At 46.2% G+C, this 14,556-nt stretch overlaps 1 protein-coding gene across 9 annotated transcripts in view; it reads left to right on the forward strand.

The window, feature by feature from the left end:
• The window catches only part of MEF2D (myocyte enhancer factor 2D), a 123,323-nt gene that overhangs the window by 86,729 nt on the left and 22,038 nt on the right, over positions 1 to 14,556 (forward strand). For all 9 annotated transcript variants that reach the window (XM_075193131.1, XM_075193134.1, XM_075193136.1 and 6 more), the window contains one exon: positions 4,750 to 4,953. In XM_075193131.1, coding sequence (XP_075049232.1) covers positions 4,750 to 4,953 — 204 coding nt within the window. The remainder of the gene's footprint in view (positions 1 to 4,749; positions 4,954 to 14,556) is intronic.

The following is a 14,556-nucleotide window of genomic DNA, read 5'->3' on the forward strand; positions in this document are numbered from 1 at the left end:
TAAATGTGTAGAAGAGGTGGTCTTGCCCATAGCAGCCAGTCAGATATTTGCTTTTCGCTTTTCTAAACTAAAAAAAAAAATGAGTTGGCGCCTGTGCACACAGGGGTTAATCAATTCTGTTTTCTTCTACGTTGTGTGTCTGACGTAAGCTCAAGTAGAGATCACTCCGTATCCGTGTCCCAGGACTTGTACTCACTGTTGATCTATTGATTATTATAACTCAGCTTTGTACTCACGGGACCCTGGAAGGACCTTGGATTTCAGAGTATTATGTTTTCAGTCCTCCCAGAGTCCTCTGACTATAGACAAAGCGTGCCGTGCCCAATTAATGATTGTCTTAATTGCAAGGAGTTCATTATCGGGGATCACTGTCCCTTCAGCCGACACACACTGCCATATCTGGTGCGATATAGCAGTGTGCAGACATCCTTAACGGTACAGGGGTCTGGCCATTGTGATATTTTTCGACATGCATCTTACGCAGTTGTTGTATCCAAATAGTAGTGTGGAGAAATGACGCTGTTTTATTATTCAGCGTTCCCTGAGCATATCTGAGTGCAAACGGGGTTTAGATCAGGCCTGTCCAACCTGCGGCCCTCCAGGTGTTGTGAAACTACAAGCCCCAGCATGCTTTGCCAGTATACAACCAGTTGATAGCTGGAAGTGCATGCTGGGACTTGTAGTTTCACAAACACCTGGAGGGCCGCAGGTTGGACAGGCCTGGTTTAGATAGAAAGACCTTCTCTTGAGGCCTGTTGGGAGTCAGACAGGCTCCTGCCTTAAGATTATCTCCAGACGCCGGAGAGGCCCAAGTCGGCCTCCCAGATATCTGTGGGTGATGGATACGGATACTGACTGACATGGGAAAGCACTGTGGCTGCTGGAAAGGACCGAGGTGTGAAGGGGGCTGGGTGGGCTTATGACCAGACCTTAACTGCTGGACAACACTATGGCAGACCCCAGCACCAAATAGGTCTACTGCGATGTCTGCGTCTGGCTCTATTTGTTTTCCGTGACTGGATGCGCTGATAGGAGGAACGGTGCAGGATTTGTGATGTCTGAAAGTGTTCTCTTGTTGTATAGTCCTTTTCTCTTCCAAACATTGTCCTCCTCGCAGTGAAACATGTAAACACAGCATAAGACGTCAGGTGAAAGTTTGTCCATATAGAAAATCTCAATTTAATTTTTTTTTTTACCACAGTTTTACACTTGAGAGGAAAATACCACACAGGCCTGTCTTTCGCCTCTCTCCAGGTTACTCTTCTATCTGTGGAGTGCCAGGGTAGGGTTGAGAATCAGCGCTGCGTTCTGTCAGCCATCTTTGATTTAATTTGCTGTGCTGGCGATTACTGTGACTCTCTGTAATGTATCTGATATTCGCTTTGGGTAGTGTAGTGCAAGTTAGACTACTGTGGTCACCTTTCTGTTTTCTATTGAAATAAATATTATTTAATAAGACCTATTTAGTGTAGTAAAAGTTGACAGCTTGGAGGTTTAGGCCTGTAAGTAAGGGGTCCTTTAAACGACACAATTCCAGAATAATTGGTTTGGAACATCCACGTCTGGTATAGTGTCAGTAACATGTCAGGTGTTTACTAACCTGTGTTTTTTGCTTACATGGTTTCAGTAAGTTTACTAACACTTTGCAGCCTTGATGCGTTGACTGTGCACTGTAGTGTAACCTCATAGGCAAACCGAGGGGGTTTCCTAGTTCCTGGAAACTCCCCTCCAAGCCTGGGGCACTGTATAATTGAGGTGGCTGGACCCTGCCCCCGCTTCACACAGCTCTGCTTGAAAAGGGAGAGCTGCGTGCACCTAACAGTAGTGCACGCAGCATTGCCCATGTATATTATGGGGATAGGAAGAGTTGGAGAGCAGCCAAGCACTGTCTAATATAGCCACGCCCCCATGCATGCTGGTCACGCCCACTGGCGCCGTGGCGTGAAAATACCCCCCCCACTACAAATCCTGCGTTTGCCCCTGAACCCTCTACAACCACAGCATTATCTTCAATATCTCTGGTTCTAACAATTTCCTGAAATATTTATATTTTACTATTAACGTCCCTTTCAGATCGAATAACTTGAATTTAAGGTCTGGGGGAAGTTTACCGCTGTACTCCTCTCACGCGGATCATCACAAAGCGTCGGCCGCGGCAGAGTTTTTCCGGACGTCTCTCTGGTCCGTAGCGTGCAAACGGCCGTCTTTCTGTTTGTTTGTAAAGCAGCTTGCGTGGTGCCTGTAACTGTGTGCAAGATGTTCGCCGTTCGGAGGGTTACCCTGGCAACTGTCGCATCACGTAAGACTCGGGTGAAGGATTATTATAGGGCATGTTTCTCGTGAGCACACACGTGACCACGACAAGGCTCCTCATGTTAGATCCAGCGCCACGGAAACTCTGCTGCCATCAGCCGGTGCACTGTGGTGAAGGGGGGAGAGGTGCTCACCGTCTCCCAACACCTGGTACATCAAAATAGGTCAGCTCGGCGTCTACTGCCTTCTGGGTGAATAAGGAAACGCGCTTCAAGAACATACACATCTTTCCAACTCAAGTCCACTATACGTCTCTATAATCTGCATTTCCTTCCCTGATTTTTAGCTCCTCTCCTGACCATTTTCAAACATGCTGTCACTGGGCCTGATTCATTAAGGATCTTAACTTGAGAAACTTCTTATTTCAGTCTCCTGGACAAAACCATGTTACAATGCAAGGGGTGCAAATTAGTATTCTGTTTTGCACATAAGTTAAATACTGACTTTTTTCATGTAGCACATAAATATCAACTTTAAATGTCAGTGTACAAATAAGCTATCAAGTATTTGTGTGATACATGAAACACAGTCAGTATTTAACTTATGTGAAAAACAGAATACTAATTTGCACCCCTTGCATTGTAACATGGTTTTGTCCAGGAGACTGAAATAAGAAGTTTCTCAAGTTGAGATCCTTAATGAATCAGGCCCACTGTTTGTAAACCTGTTTTGCTTTCATGGTTATGAACCCCTAGGTGGCGCCATAATTGTCTTTTAATAAAACACTATGCTTTCCATCATTTATAACCACATTGTTCTGTTTGTTTACAAGTGTTTTGTACAATCAAATTACTTTACATGTTATCAGTTTAGAAATAACTTTTGTTCAAAAAAAATACTGTTGTATAATTAAAATCATTTTGTTGGATACTACAATTTGCTGGAAAAAAAACAAAACCTCTTGATACTTGTAACAATGATTGTCCCTGAAATTATCTGTTGAAATCTGAGAAGCACTTTGTCATTGGACAGGAAAGGTTGTGACTAATTGACCTTCCTCAGGATGGTATGGAGCCGTGGAAACAATAAGTCTTACAGTTTGTATCCATGGTAACAGATGTCGCCAAGGAAGGACATTTATTCACTGCCTGTTACTGACAGCAACAGTGTGTTTCTCAGTTTTTAATAGGGAATTTGAGGCAATCATAAGTTATTTCAGTTATTATTTGTTCTCGGCATAATGATTTTAATTAGACAAATCATGACTGCTACTGGCCGGTGTGTGTGGTCATATGATGGACCCTCTTCGGCCCTTTTTGTGGGCACCTGAAAATAAAACTCTTATAAGCAGGTCCTTGATATGATGCAGCTTTCATATTAGGTCTAGTTGCCTGTATTATAACCCGCTGATGAACAGATGATATTAATTCCCCTACCTGGATGCAGCCGGTGGGGGCTCACTTACTTCTATCCAAACCAGGACGTGAGACCGAAGTGTTTTAGTCTAATTAAATCTGTGCAGAGATCGCAGCTGGTGTAAGCGAGTGAGGTTATCAGACATAGGGGAGATGGGGATTTCAGGTATGAAAATGAATTTTTAATGTCTTCTCGCACCTTGCATTACGCTGAGAGATGTATTACAGAGATTCAACAATCCTCTCTCCAACCAGGCATAATTAATCTAAGAGAGAGACGCGCTGTTAATGGTTAGATGCTCTGATTGGCTACTTGTTGCCCTGGCCCCTCCCACGTCAAACTCTCTTACCCATACTCCATACTGGAGTTGGCCGAACTGAAATACTCTGCACTGCTGTTAACATTCTATTGTTGTGATCTGATTAAGGTCGCTCCACTACTATCCTGCTACAGTGTCGGTCAGCTGTTGGCTTGCACGGGATCATGGGAGTTGTAGTTTGGCAGAAGTTGGTGAGCTGCAGACGAAGGCTCCATTCAACGTTCACTGTCCCTGCCTGGACAATTGGGCACAACCTCTTTATTATAAAAATGATTATTATGGGGGGGGGGGGGTGACCAACCATGCAGTGTGTGTGTGTGTGTGTGGCCAATATTGTATTAGATGATGTTATAATTGATTTAGCAAACCCATTCAACCCAGTTGAAACAGATACAAGTTGCCTATATCAAAGAATCTTCTTAGGTTGGAGAGTTTTGCCCTCACTGTCTGTTGAGCATTCTATCAGACGGTCATGTGACACTAGTGGGCGGGGCTTGCTTATTGAGTATAAAGGACGGATTGGGGTCCAATGATGCTTCCCCCCCCCCCCCCCCCCCTTCAAATCCTTGATCGAATGTGCATAGTTCTAGGATACCAGAGAGTTAAACCCGTATAAATCACAGTAGTGCAGTGACAGCTGTGTGCATTTGGTATTACACCCCCCCCCCCCCCCTGTGCTTCCTACCCTGTAAAGTACAGACGTGTGATATTTGGCACCGCACGGTGTGAGCCTCCTCTAACGCGTTTCTCTCCTCCCGCAGGTGACGTTCACAAAGCGTAAATTCGGCTTGATGAAGAAGGCCTACGAGCTCAGCGTGCTTTGCGACTGCGAGATTGCCCTCATCATCTTCAACCACTCCAACAAACTGTTCCAGTACGCCAGCACCGACATGGACAAGGTGCTGCTGAAATACACGGAGTACAACGAGCCGCACGAGAGCCGGACTAACGCGGACATTATAGAGGTGAGCTTCCCCCCTCCGTGTCGTACAGTGCAGACCCTAGAGCCGATTCTCCACATCTTCCTGCTCTTTATGGCAAAGTCAGAGGAAGGCGCCCCAAATACACGTCCCAACATGGGCTAGCTCTATACCCTGCCTTTTCTGCTGACATTTGATGACTAACGGCAGCGCCAAGGCGAAGAGGCGGTAGGTTCGGGAGCCTTGTCGTAGCGCCAATGGGGAACCTTTTATGAAAACTGGTACAAAGCAAAAATTTGGTGTTACCCATAGCAACCAATTAGATTCTCGCTGTCAATTATCTACTGCAGGTTAGAATATTAAAAGGGGTTTTTCACCTTAGCAAGAATAATCTTGCTAAGTAGTTTGCCTTACTAATAGTAGGTCATTGGTGGGGTTCGCCAGTCATTTGCGGTATGTTGAAGGGTCCCATCACTGACCTGTAGCCTGGGGGCTCTGCAGGTCTCCTTAGGTTCTGATTGGCTCACTAATAGCAGAGTAGATCTGAGTCAGCAGCTGTAAGGTGGTCACAGATCTCTCCTGCTACGGATAGAGCCAAGCAGAGAGACCAAGCTGATCGGCACAGGTTGTATGTAAGTACTGGGACCCAGCTGAAAACGGCAATAACCCGTTGCAGCTACAACACCTTTTTCCTCGTTGGATTGTACTTTTTGTGCAGGTTCGTGTAGTGTTCCCGTAGGGTGAGAACCTACAAGCCACTTGCCTTAAGTGAAGGGCCTCTGTGTTCAGTTTTAACTGAAAAAGGACAATATAATATCTTTTTACCCGGTGCTCGTATCTTTATTGGCTCCGTGATTTGTACGGACCTTTGCACTTGAGGGAAATTCCTCAGACTGTCTGCGCTTAGTGTTCCCTGCAGGAAAGGGTTAATGATTCTCAGAATATCACTTTATGGCCCAGCCCAAGCCTTTGCCGGTGACGGGAACGTCCTTTTGCGAGGTGACATAGGAAGGACGGATAAGACTGAGCTGTCTAAGCTCTGTCTGAGGAAATTGCCCAGACCAGGCCGATGGGGGGGTAAATAGCACAGATACCGCCGATTAGTCCTTTAGAGCAGATGGGTAGAGATACCTCCTGCATGGAGTGCTATCACTGCTGAGGTATTTAAGAGGAAAAGTTGTTGTTGTAATGATAGAGCCCCCAGCTCTCCAGACCAGGCCTTATCTTGCAGATAACAGGCTGTATTAGCAGTCCTTGTATTACACTCTCTAGGGAAAGGCTTATGGCTATACAGGAAGCATGAGTTAGCTACCACAGGGGGGGGTAGTTTGTACGTTCACAATCTGTATTCTAGGGGGGGAAAAAAACCAAGGCTTGGTTTTATATTTCTATGACTGTTCGGTAAGACAAAGTAATGAAGTATTCAGACGTGAAATGCGCTATATTGCAGCACTAATCAAAAAGAGTGCAGTGTGTCATGTGACCGAGGCGGCCATTTTGTGCCCTGAACCAATATTCAGGTCAATGCAGGTTTTGAACTCCGTATGTACTAGCACAGGGCCTGGGCCATCTTCGGCTCTCCGGGTGTTGTGATACTACAACTCCCAGCGTGCGTTGCCAGCTGATAGCCTGCAGATTGCTGGCAGGGCATGCTGAGGCTTGTAGTTCCACAACACCCGGAGAGCTGCACGTTGTCCAGGCTTACTGCTGTATAAAGCATTAGCAACCAGTAGGGGGTATTCTGATTTTACTTTCGTTGTAAAAGCAAAGGTTAATGTCTGGGGAACCGATTAGGATTAAATAATATCCTGCAGCTGAAAGGACATCCCTGAGATGGAGTCGAAAACCAGGCGTTTGCTGGGACAGTGCGATGGAAAAATTCAACACTTCATGTGCAGGCTGCGGTGGGGAAGCGAGCGTGACGTTCTGCACGCGTCCTGCTGACTCCGTGTTTGCCCGCTGTGTGCTAGGGATCGATTCCCTTACAGGTATCAGGTCACCGGGAGCTCAGCTGTTTCTTCTTAACACAAGTCCCAGAGCTGGAGGCAGGACTGTGACAGAGACTGTCCTTACAGAGAAGGGGGGGGATAGATGATCTGCAGGGCGGTTGTAGAGGGAAGCGTGAGCTGTGTGGGCAGGAAATGGGGGACTGGTGTCCTGGGATCTGTTCAAAACATTATCTTGGGCACGGTGAAGCTGCTGAGATAAGATACAGCTGTTATACCTGTCTTGTGGCTCTGTGCCGTTGTCCCATTTTCTTTGCTCGCTGGTTATGAAGTTAGAGAAGTGGCCAAGGGGGCCCCTGCAGGTCTTTAAGTGATCACATGTGGCCCTTGTGGTCTGTTAGTGACTGTGATGTCAGAGTGAGCGCAGCGCAGTCACACGGTCTATGTAGCAGGTTAGTGTGTGATTGGATGGTGATGTCACACAGTGAGCGCAGTCACATGGTCTATGTAGCAGGTTAGTGTGTGATTGGATGATGATGTCACACAGTGAGCACAGTCACATGGTCTATGTAGCAGGTTAGTGTGTGATTGAATGGTGATGTCACACAGTGAGCGCAGTCACACAGTCTATGTAGCAGGTTAGTGTGTGATTGGATGGTGATGTCACACAGTGAGCGCAGTCACACAGTCTATGTAGCAGGTTAGTGTGTGATTGGATGGTGATGTCACACAGTGAGCGCAGTCACACAATCTATGTAGCAGGTTAGTGTGTGATTGGATAGTGATGTCACAGTGAGCGCAGTCACATAATCTATGTAGTAGGTTAGTGTGTGGATGGTGATGTCACACAGTGAGCGCAGTCACACAGTCTATGTAGCAGGTTAGTGTGTGATTGGATGATGATGTCACAGATTGAGCGCAGTCACACAGTCTATGTAGCAGGTTAGTGTGTGATTGGATGGTGATGTCACACAGTGAGCGCAGTCACACAGTCTATGTAGCAGGTTAGTGTGTGATTGGATGGTGATGTCACAGCGCAGTCACACAGTCTATGTAGCAGGTTAGTGTGTGATTGGATGATGATGTCACACAGTGAGCGCAGTCACACAGTCTATGTAGCAGGTTAGTGTGTGATTGGATGGTGATGTCACAGCGCAGTCACACAGTCTATGTAGCAGGTTAGTGTGTGATTGGATGGTGATGTCACACAGTGAGCGCAGTCACACAGTCTATGTAGCAGGTTAGTGTGTGATTGGATGATGATGTCACACAGTGAGCACAGTCACATGGTCTATGTAGCAGGTTAGTGTGTGATTGAATGGTGATGTCACACAGTGAGCGCAGTCACACAGTCTATGTAGCAGGTTAGTGTGTGATTGGATGGTGATGTCACACAGTGAGCGCAGTCACACAGTCTATGTAGCAGGTTAGTGTGTGATTGGATGGTGATGTCACACAGTGAGCGCAGTCACACAATCTATGTAGCAGGTTAGTGTGTGATTGGATAGTGATGTCACAGTGAGCGCAGTCACATAATCTATGTAGCAGGTTAGTGTGTGGATGGTGATGTCACACAGTGAGCGCAGTCACACAGTCTATGTAGCAGGTTAGTGTGTGATTGGATGATGATGTCACAGATTGAGCGCAGTCACACAGTCTATGTAGCAGGTTAGTGTGTGATTGGATGGTGATGTCACACAGTGAGCGCAGTCACACAGTCTATGTAGCAGGTTAGTGTGTGATTGGATGGTGATGTCACAGCGCAGTCACACAGTCTATGTAGCAGGTTAGTGTGTGATTGGATGATGATGTCACAGTACAGTCACACAGTCTATGTAGCAGGTTAGTGTGTGATTGGATGGTGATGTCACAGCGCAGTCACACAGTCTATGTAGCAGGTTAGTGTGTGATTGGATGGTGATGTCACACAGTGAGCGCAGTCACACAGTCTATGTAGCAGGTTAGTGTGTGATTGGATGGTGATGTCACACAGTGAGCGCAGTCACACAGTCTATGTAGCAGGTTAGTGTGTGATTGGATGGTGATGTCACAGATTGAGCGCAGTCACACAGTCTATGCAGCAGGTTAGTGTGTGATTGGATAGTGATGTCACAGTGAGCGCAGTCACACAGTCTATGTAGCAGGTTAGTGTGTGATTGGATGATGATGTCACAGATTGAGCGCAGTCACACAGTCTATGCAGCAGGTTAGTGTGTGATTGGATGGTGATGTCACACAGTGAGCGCAGTCACATGGTCTATGTAGCAGGTTAGTGTGTGATTGGATGATGATGTCACACAGTCTATGTAGCAGGTTAGTGTGTGATTGGATGATGATGTCACACAGTCTATGTAGCAGGTTAGTGTGTGATTGGATGGTGATGTCACAGCGCAGTCACACAGTCTATGTAGCAGGTTAGTGTGTGATTGGATGATAATGTCACACAGTGAGCGCAGTCACACAGTCTATGTAGCAGGTTAGTGTGTGATTGGATAGTGATGTCACAGTGAGCGCAGTCACATGGTCTATGTAGCAGGTTAGTGTGTGATTGGATGATGATGTCGCACAGTGAGCGCAGTCACACAGTCTATGTAGCAGGTTAGTGTGTGATTGGATAGTGATGTCACAGAGTGAGCGCAGTCACACAGTCTATCTAGCAGGTTAGTGTGTGATTGGATGATAATGTCACACAGTGAGCGCAGTCTATGTAGCAGGTTAGTGTGTGATTAATGGTGGTGTGCTCTCACCAGCTTGGCTTGCCAGTCTTCTCTTATGTCTTTATGTGATCTGCTGTTTCTCTATAAAGGCAATGTGCAGCCTTCTTGTGGTAGTGAAACCCCTGAAAACATCATGTTACCAAGCCCCGAGTCAGAACAATGGTCTTACAGAAGGATGCAACAGAGTGTGATATGTTGATGCAGCGGGTTATTGAGACCTTTATAAATAAAAATATTTAAGTTTATATTCTAGTCTGAAACAGTCAGAACATCTATACAATGCCCTGCAGGGTATACTGACTGTAGTTATTGAGTACACAGTTGGTCCATGCATTATTGAGCTCCTGTGTTATGAAAGTAGTGAGTTTCCAGCGAGCATTTGGTATTGGCCTCGTGTCCCTCACAGGATTCTCTTTTCAGCTGCCAGCAGTAAGAACTACTGTGTTCTCTCAGTGAAGTATGCAAAGCTCCACCACACACCGCTCTGTATTTGCAATTAACGTGGGATGTTTATGAGCACATTTTAATAGCAGACAAAGACGTGTGGTGCTGATTTCTATACAGTTCTCAGTGTCCATGACTGGTATAGAGTGTAAGAGAGAGGTCTTCTAGATGAGTCTGAGGACAGCGAGGTCTGTGATAGAAGTGGAGATGGTCTATTGGATCAGGGTATCATAAATGAGCCTTGATTGTGCACTGAAGTGCATCATCATCATCATCATTTTGTTTTTATATAGCGCCAACATATTCCGTAGCGCTTTTACAATTGGGGACAAACATAGTAAACTAATACACAAACTGGGTAAACCAGACAGAGAGGTAAGAAGACCCTGCTCGCAAGCTTACAATCTATGGGACGATGGGAGTTTGATATATGAGGTTAAGTCTACATTTTGCATTTCGGCAAAGGTAAAAGTGACTCATAAGCTAAATGATCCCGTCACACAACAATGTTGGTCAGGGGGTTGTTGTCTTGTGTGAAATTGTGTAACGGATGGTAATGGGGTAATGCAGTGAGGTTGAGGGTGGTTGAGGAATATTATAAGCTTGTCTGAAGAGGTGGGTTTTCAGAACGCTTGAAGGTTGGAAGACTAGTGGAAAGTCTTGGGGTGCGAAGGAGGGAATTCAAAGTGGGTGCGGCCTGAGAAAAGTCCTGTAACCGGGAATGGGAGGATGTAATGAGGGTGGATGAGAGACGCAGGTCTTGTGCAGAACGGAGTTGCCGAGTTGGGAGATATTTTGAGACAAGAGAGGAGATGTATGTTGGTGCAGCTTTGTTGACGGCCTTATAGGTTAGTACAAGTATCTTATATTGGATGCGGTAGAAAACAGGCAACCGGTGTAGAGACTGACAGACATCTTTCTAGTTGTTTTGAAAGTTCACAAGGTGGCCAACCTCTCGGGCTGGATTAGCAATCCCAGCATGCACTGCTGGACTCCATGAGCATGCTGGAACTCGCGGTCCACCTATTGCAAAAGCTGACAGCGCTAGTATGACATTGGGTGTGGGCGTCACAGGGTTAAGATTTTAAACTTCAAGAAGCTGGTTGTATAGTGGGTGGCTCCGTGTTCACCCCTCCGTTCCCGGCATCTGGTAGTGAATCAGCAGGGTGGTAGAGTTCAATCCAACAAGAGACCCGACTCCGCTCCTCTGCAGTAATTGCCTCCTCCAACTCTTACTCACTGCATTCTCAGTGTCTCATTATACACGTATGGCAATAGTCGCTTCCCCGCTGCAAGATTAAAGGGAGCAGGCGCTTATTACTGGCGTAGAGGCGGACCGAAGCCGCATTTAAATAATACTAATGGCTCGAGTCTTAAAAGGCCCCCGAAATGATCAAACATAACATTTTACCTCTATTAGTAGGAGTTGTAGGTGGAATATTGTTTACCAACATCTCCGGTTTAGAGTGAAATATCAACAACCCTCTTAGTCTTCATATAGGGGGAGGCGTATGTCTGCTACAGATTGCGTGTCGCCTGTTTCTAGTACATTGATCGTATATTTATAGAACACCAAAATGTAGACATGTAGCAAACGAGCTGAACGCTAGGGAAGGGGGAGTCCTCTTTGCCAAAGAGCTTGCACTTTATAGGTCAACAGTCAGTGGGCTCTCCAGCGTTTGTAGATCCTACGGTCCCACGGCGCTGACGTACAAGGCACGATGGGACGTCTAGTTCCACAGCTTGAGAGACGCTTCGTACAGTGGTACCAAGTGGCATTGAACGTGCGGAGCTATAGACAAGGTGCTGTCTTTGTTTTGACTTTCCATTTGAGAGGACATCTGGAGGTAAATGCATCAAGCTGAGAGTTTTTTGGCGGGTTTGAAAAGTGGAGATGTTGCCTATAGCAACCAATCAGATTCTAGCTGTCATTTTGTAGACTGCACTAAATAAATGATAACTAGAATCTGATTGGTTTTTCAAACCCGCCGGAAAACTCTCGGCTTGATACATTTACCCCTCTGGTCCCAGAATGCAAATAGCTTTTGTGTTAAACATCTACTAGTAACATTAACAAACTAAGCACGCCAAACTTTCTCAGTAGCTATTGAAATAAAGTGTTGTGTAGTAGTTTTGAGCCTAAAATTATAGCAAATAGGAATAATTTGTTGCAGCGAGGCAGATAGAGATGACACCGATTACTCCAGGGAAGAGAAACTCTGTCGCACATTAAAAGACTTCTGTATCATAGCAAAGATATCATGGATTTTGGCTCGCTGTTAAAGTTAAGCTGTAGTCTGTACACCCGCGGAGGCAGCATGGTATGGGCTGAACCTCGTGCCTCAAGCTTCTAGTTACAAATGACGAAGAAAGGCCGCATAATGGCATCCGTAGTATCGCGTAAACCGATAGCCTGCTGGCGCGCAGGACGCTTCCCCTCACCGTCTGTAGGTTCATCCACCCTGGGAGGTGGCTGGGGCCAGCCACGGTGGACTCCGGTGGGTTTGCAAAGGGTTAACAGGGTGTGAGTAAGGGGTTAAGCCAGGCCCTCAGCCGGTAGGTTCGGAGAGGCTGAATACCTGCTCCATCTGGTAATCTGAAGAACTCCCAGGTAAAATGTCATGCAGGTTATAAGGAAGTGTGAAACAGAGGTGTGGGGGCGGGTGACAATGCAGAGATAATTGCAGACTGAGCTTTTTCCTTTTCATTTAATACTTTTTTTTTTTTTTTTTTTTTTTTAAAAATGCAAATAGTGTTACTTTTTACCGGGAAGCGGCGCTGCTTTTTACTGGGGAAGACTCCACGTTTTGAGTCAACTCGGAAGCATTAAAGGACATTTATGGAAACCACTGTCTATGAAACAGGCGCTGTAGCAACCGATCCGATCAATCTGATGCAGTTTGCAAACTGAAAGCAAAAATCTGATTGCGCCAATTTTCTCTTGACGTCTCTCGGTGTCTGGTTGTTTTCATTCCATGACTTCCCCTTAAATTGTCAATGGTGTATTAATCCTTTATACACCCGTGTTATAGATTTTCCCGCTATCTGCAGCCTCGGTGACATCACTAGTTCTTAATGCGCGCATAGTCCGGATATGTTCTAGGAGGACAACATGGCCGCTACCACCGCGTACAGACCGGTGCTGGGACGTGTCACTGTGGGGGCTAGAAGAGGATGTCCTAGGCGATTTTTGGCTCACACATGGAGAGCTCTTGACGTCAGTGGAAGAGAATTTTAAGCCACCAGATAAAAGATCTGATCCCCCAGCACAGTAGTAGCAGAGGTGTGCGGCAGAGTCCCAGCTAATGATTTTAAGGTGTTTGTTCACCATCTAAGCCACATTCCTGCTTCCTGCAACCCCCCCGATCACCGAGGGAGTTTTGAATGTCATTGGTTGACCTTTTCCGCTGTCATTTTATCCGGCCGAGGCCTTGAATGCTCCTTGGCTGTAACCCCTCCACTGCCGGAGGGACTAAAACGTCTGCTCTCGTCGGCACTGGCGGGGTTAAGCCCCGCTGCCTCCCCCCAGGGACGGAGACGGTCTCGGCTCATCTTCATTTTTTTATTTATCCGACGGTGCGATAACGCGCCGCATCCAGCCTGGTTTGCCGAAATCACGGCACAGACAGATCGGGGAGATGTAATACTTAGCAAGCTGACGTTTCTACAGGACAGTCGAGACGGCAGTCTGGTTGTTTGTATCTGCTAGACAATCAGGGCCTGTGTGCCGGATAAAGTGACAGGACTCGGTGATCATCTAAAGATTAACTGTGCGCGCGACTTACAGACGGATTTAGTTTTTGGGACTCTCCTCTTTTTAAAGTTGACCTGTACCTCCAAATTAAAGCGCACCCAGTGCCTAGTTAGAGCTGCCAACTTGCCCCGTAAAAACGGGACTCGTGCCAGTGTTGTGGATAGTGGCATTTTAAATTTTTTTTTTTTTTTTACACCACCCATGGCTCGTATTCTTACAGTACTCCTTGAACAACTCACCTGTGCTCAGGCAGGTCAAGTGTCCCGACGGGGGGATTAGCCTCAAGCCCCCCCCTGTGGGCATACAAATGGTGCATGTTTGCTATCCATCAGCCATATTCACGTACGTGACACCGGGCATGACCTCCTACAGGGAAGATAGACCCACCAAAATCTGTGCACTGTTAACCCTTCCCCCGTTTTGGCAGTAACTCCCCTGTCCTCTCTCGCCTTCTGCAGTGTAGTAAACAGTTTTTAGCTCCTCAGACTGCCATGGAACAAGCTGTGTTGCTCTGTGGGTTTTGAGGCCACTTATAATGCAACTAAATACTGTTAATAAATATAGTGGTTGACCACAATTCTATTTTCTGTTTTTCTCTTTTTTTTTTTTTCTTCTTTTCTTCTTTTTTTTTCTTCTTCCAAAATGGCACTTGGAACGTTCATAAGGAATACATTTATTTTAGCCACCAGCCGTTTTTGTCAGCATATTTTTGTCAGGTGGCTTTGCAGGCCAAACACAACAAATCGTCAGTGGAGAGTTGCCACAGCTCTGCGGACATGGCGGAGGA

Source organism: Mixophyes fleayi, chromosome 12 (genome assembly GCF_038048845.1).
Source record: "Mixophyes fleayi isolate aMixFle1 chromosome 12, aMixFle1.hap1, whole genome shotgun sequence".
In the NCBI taxonomy this organism is placed as follows: domain Eukaryota; kingdom Metazoa; phylum Chordata; class Amphibia; order Anura; family Limnodynastidae; genus Mixophyes; species Mixophyes fleayi.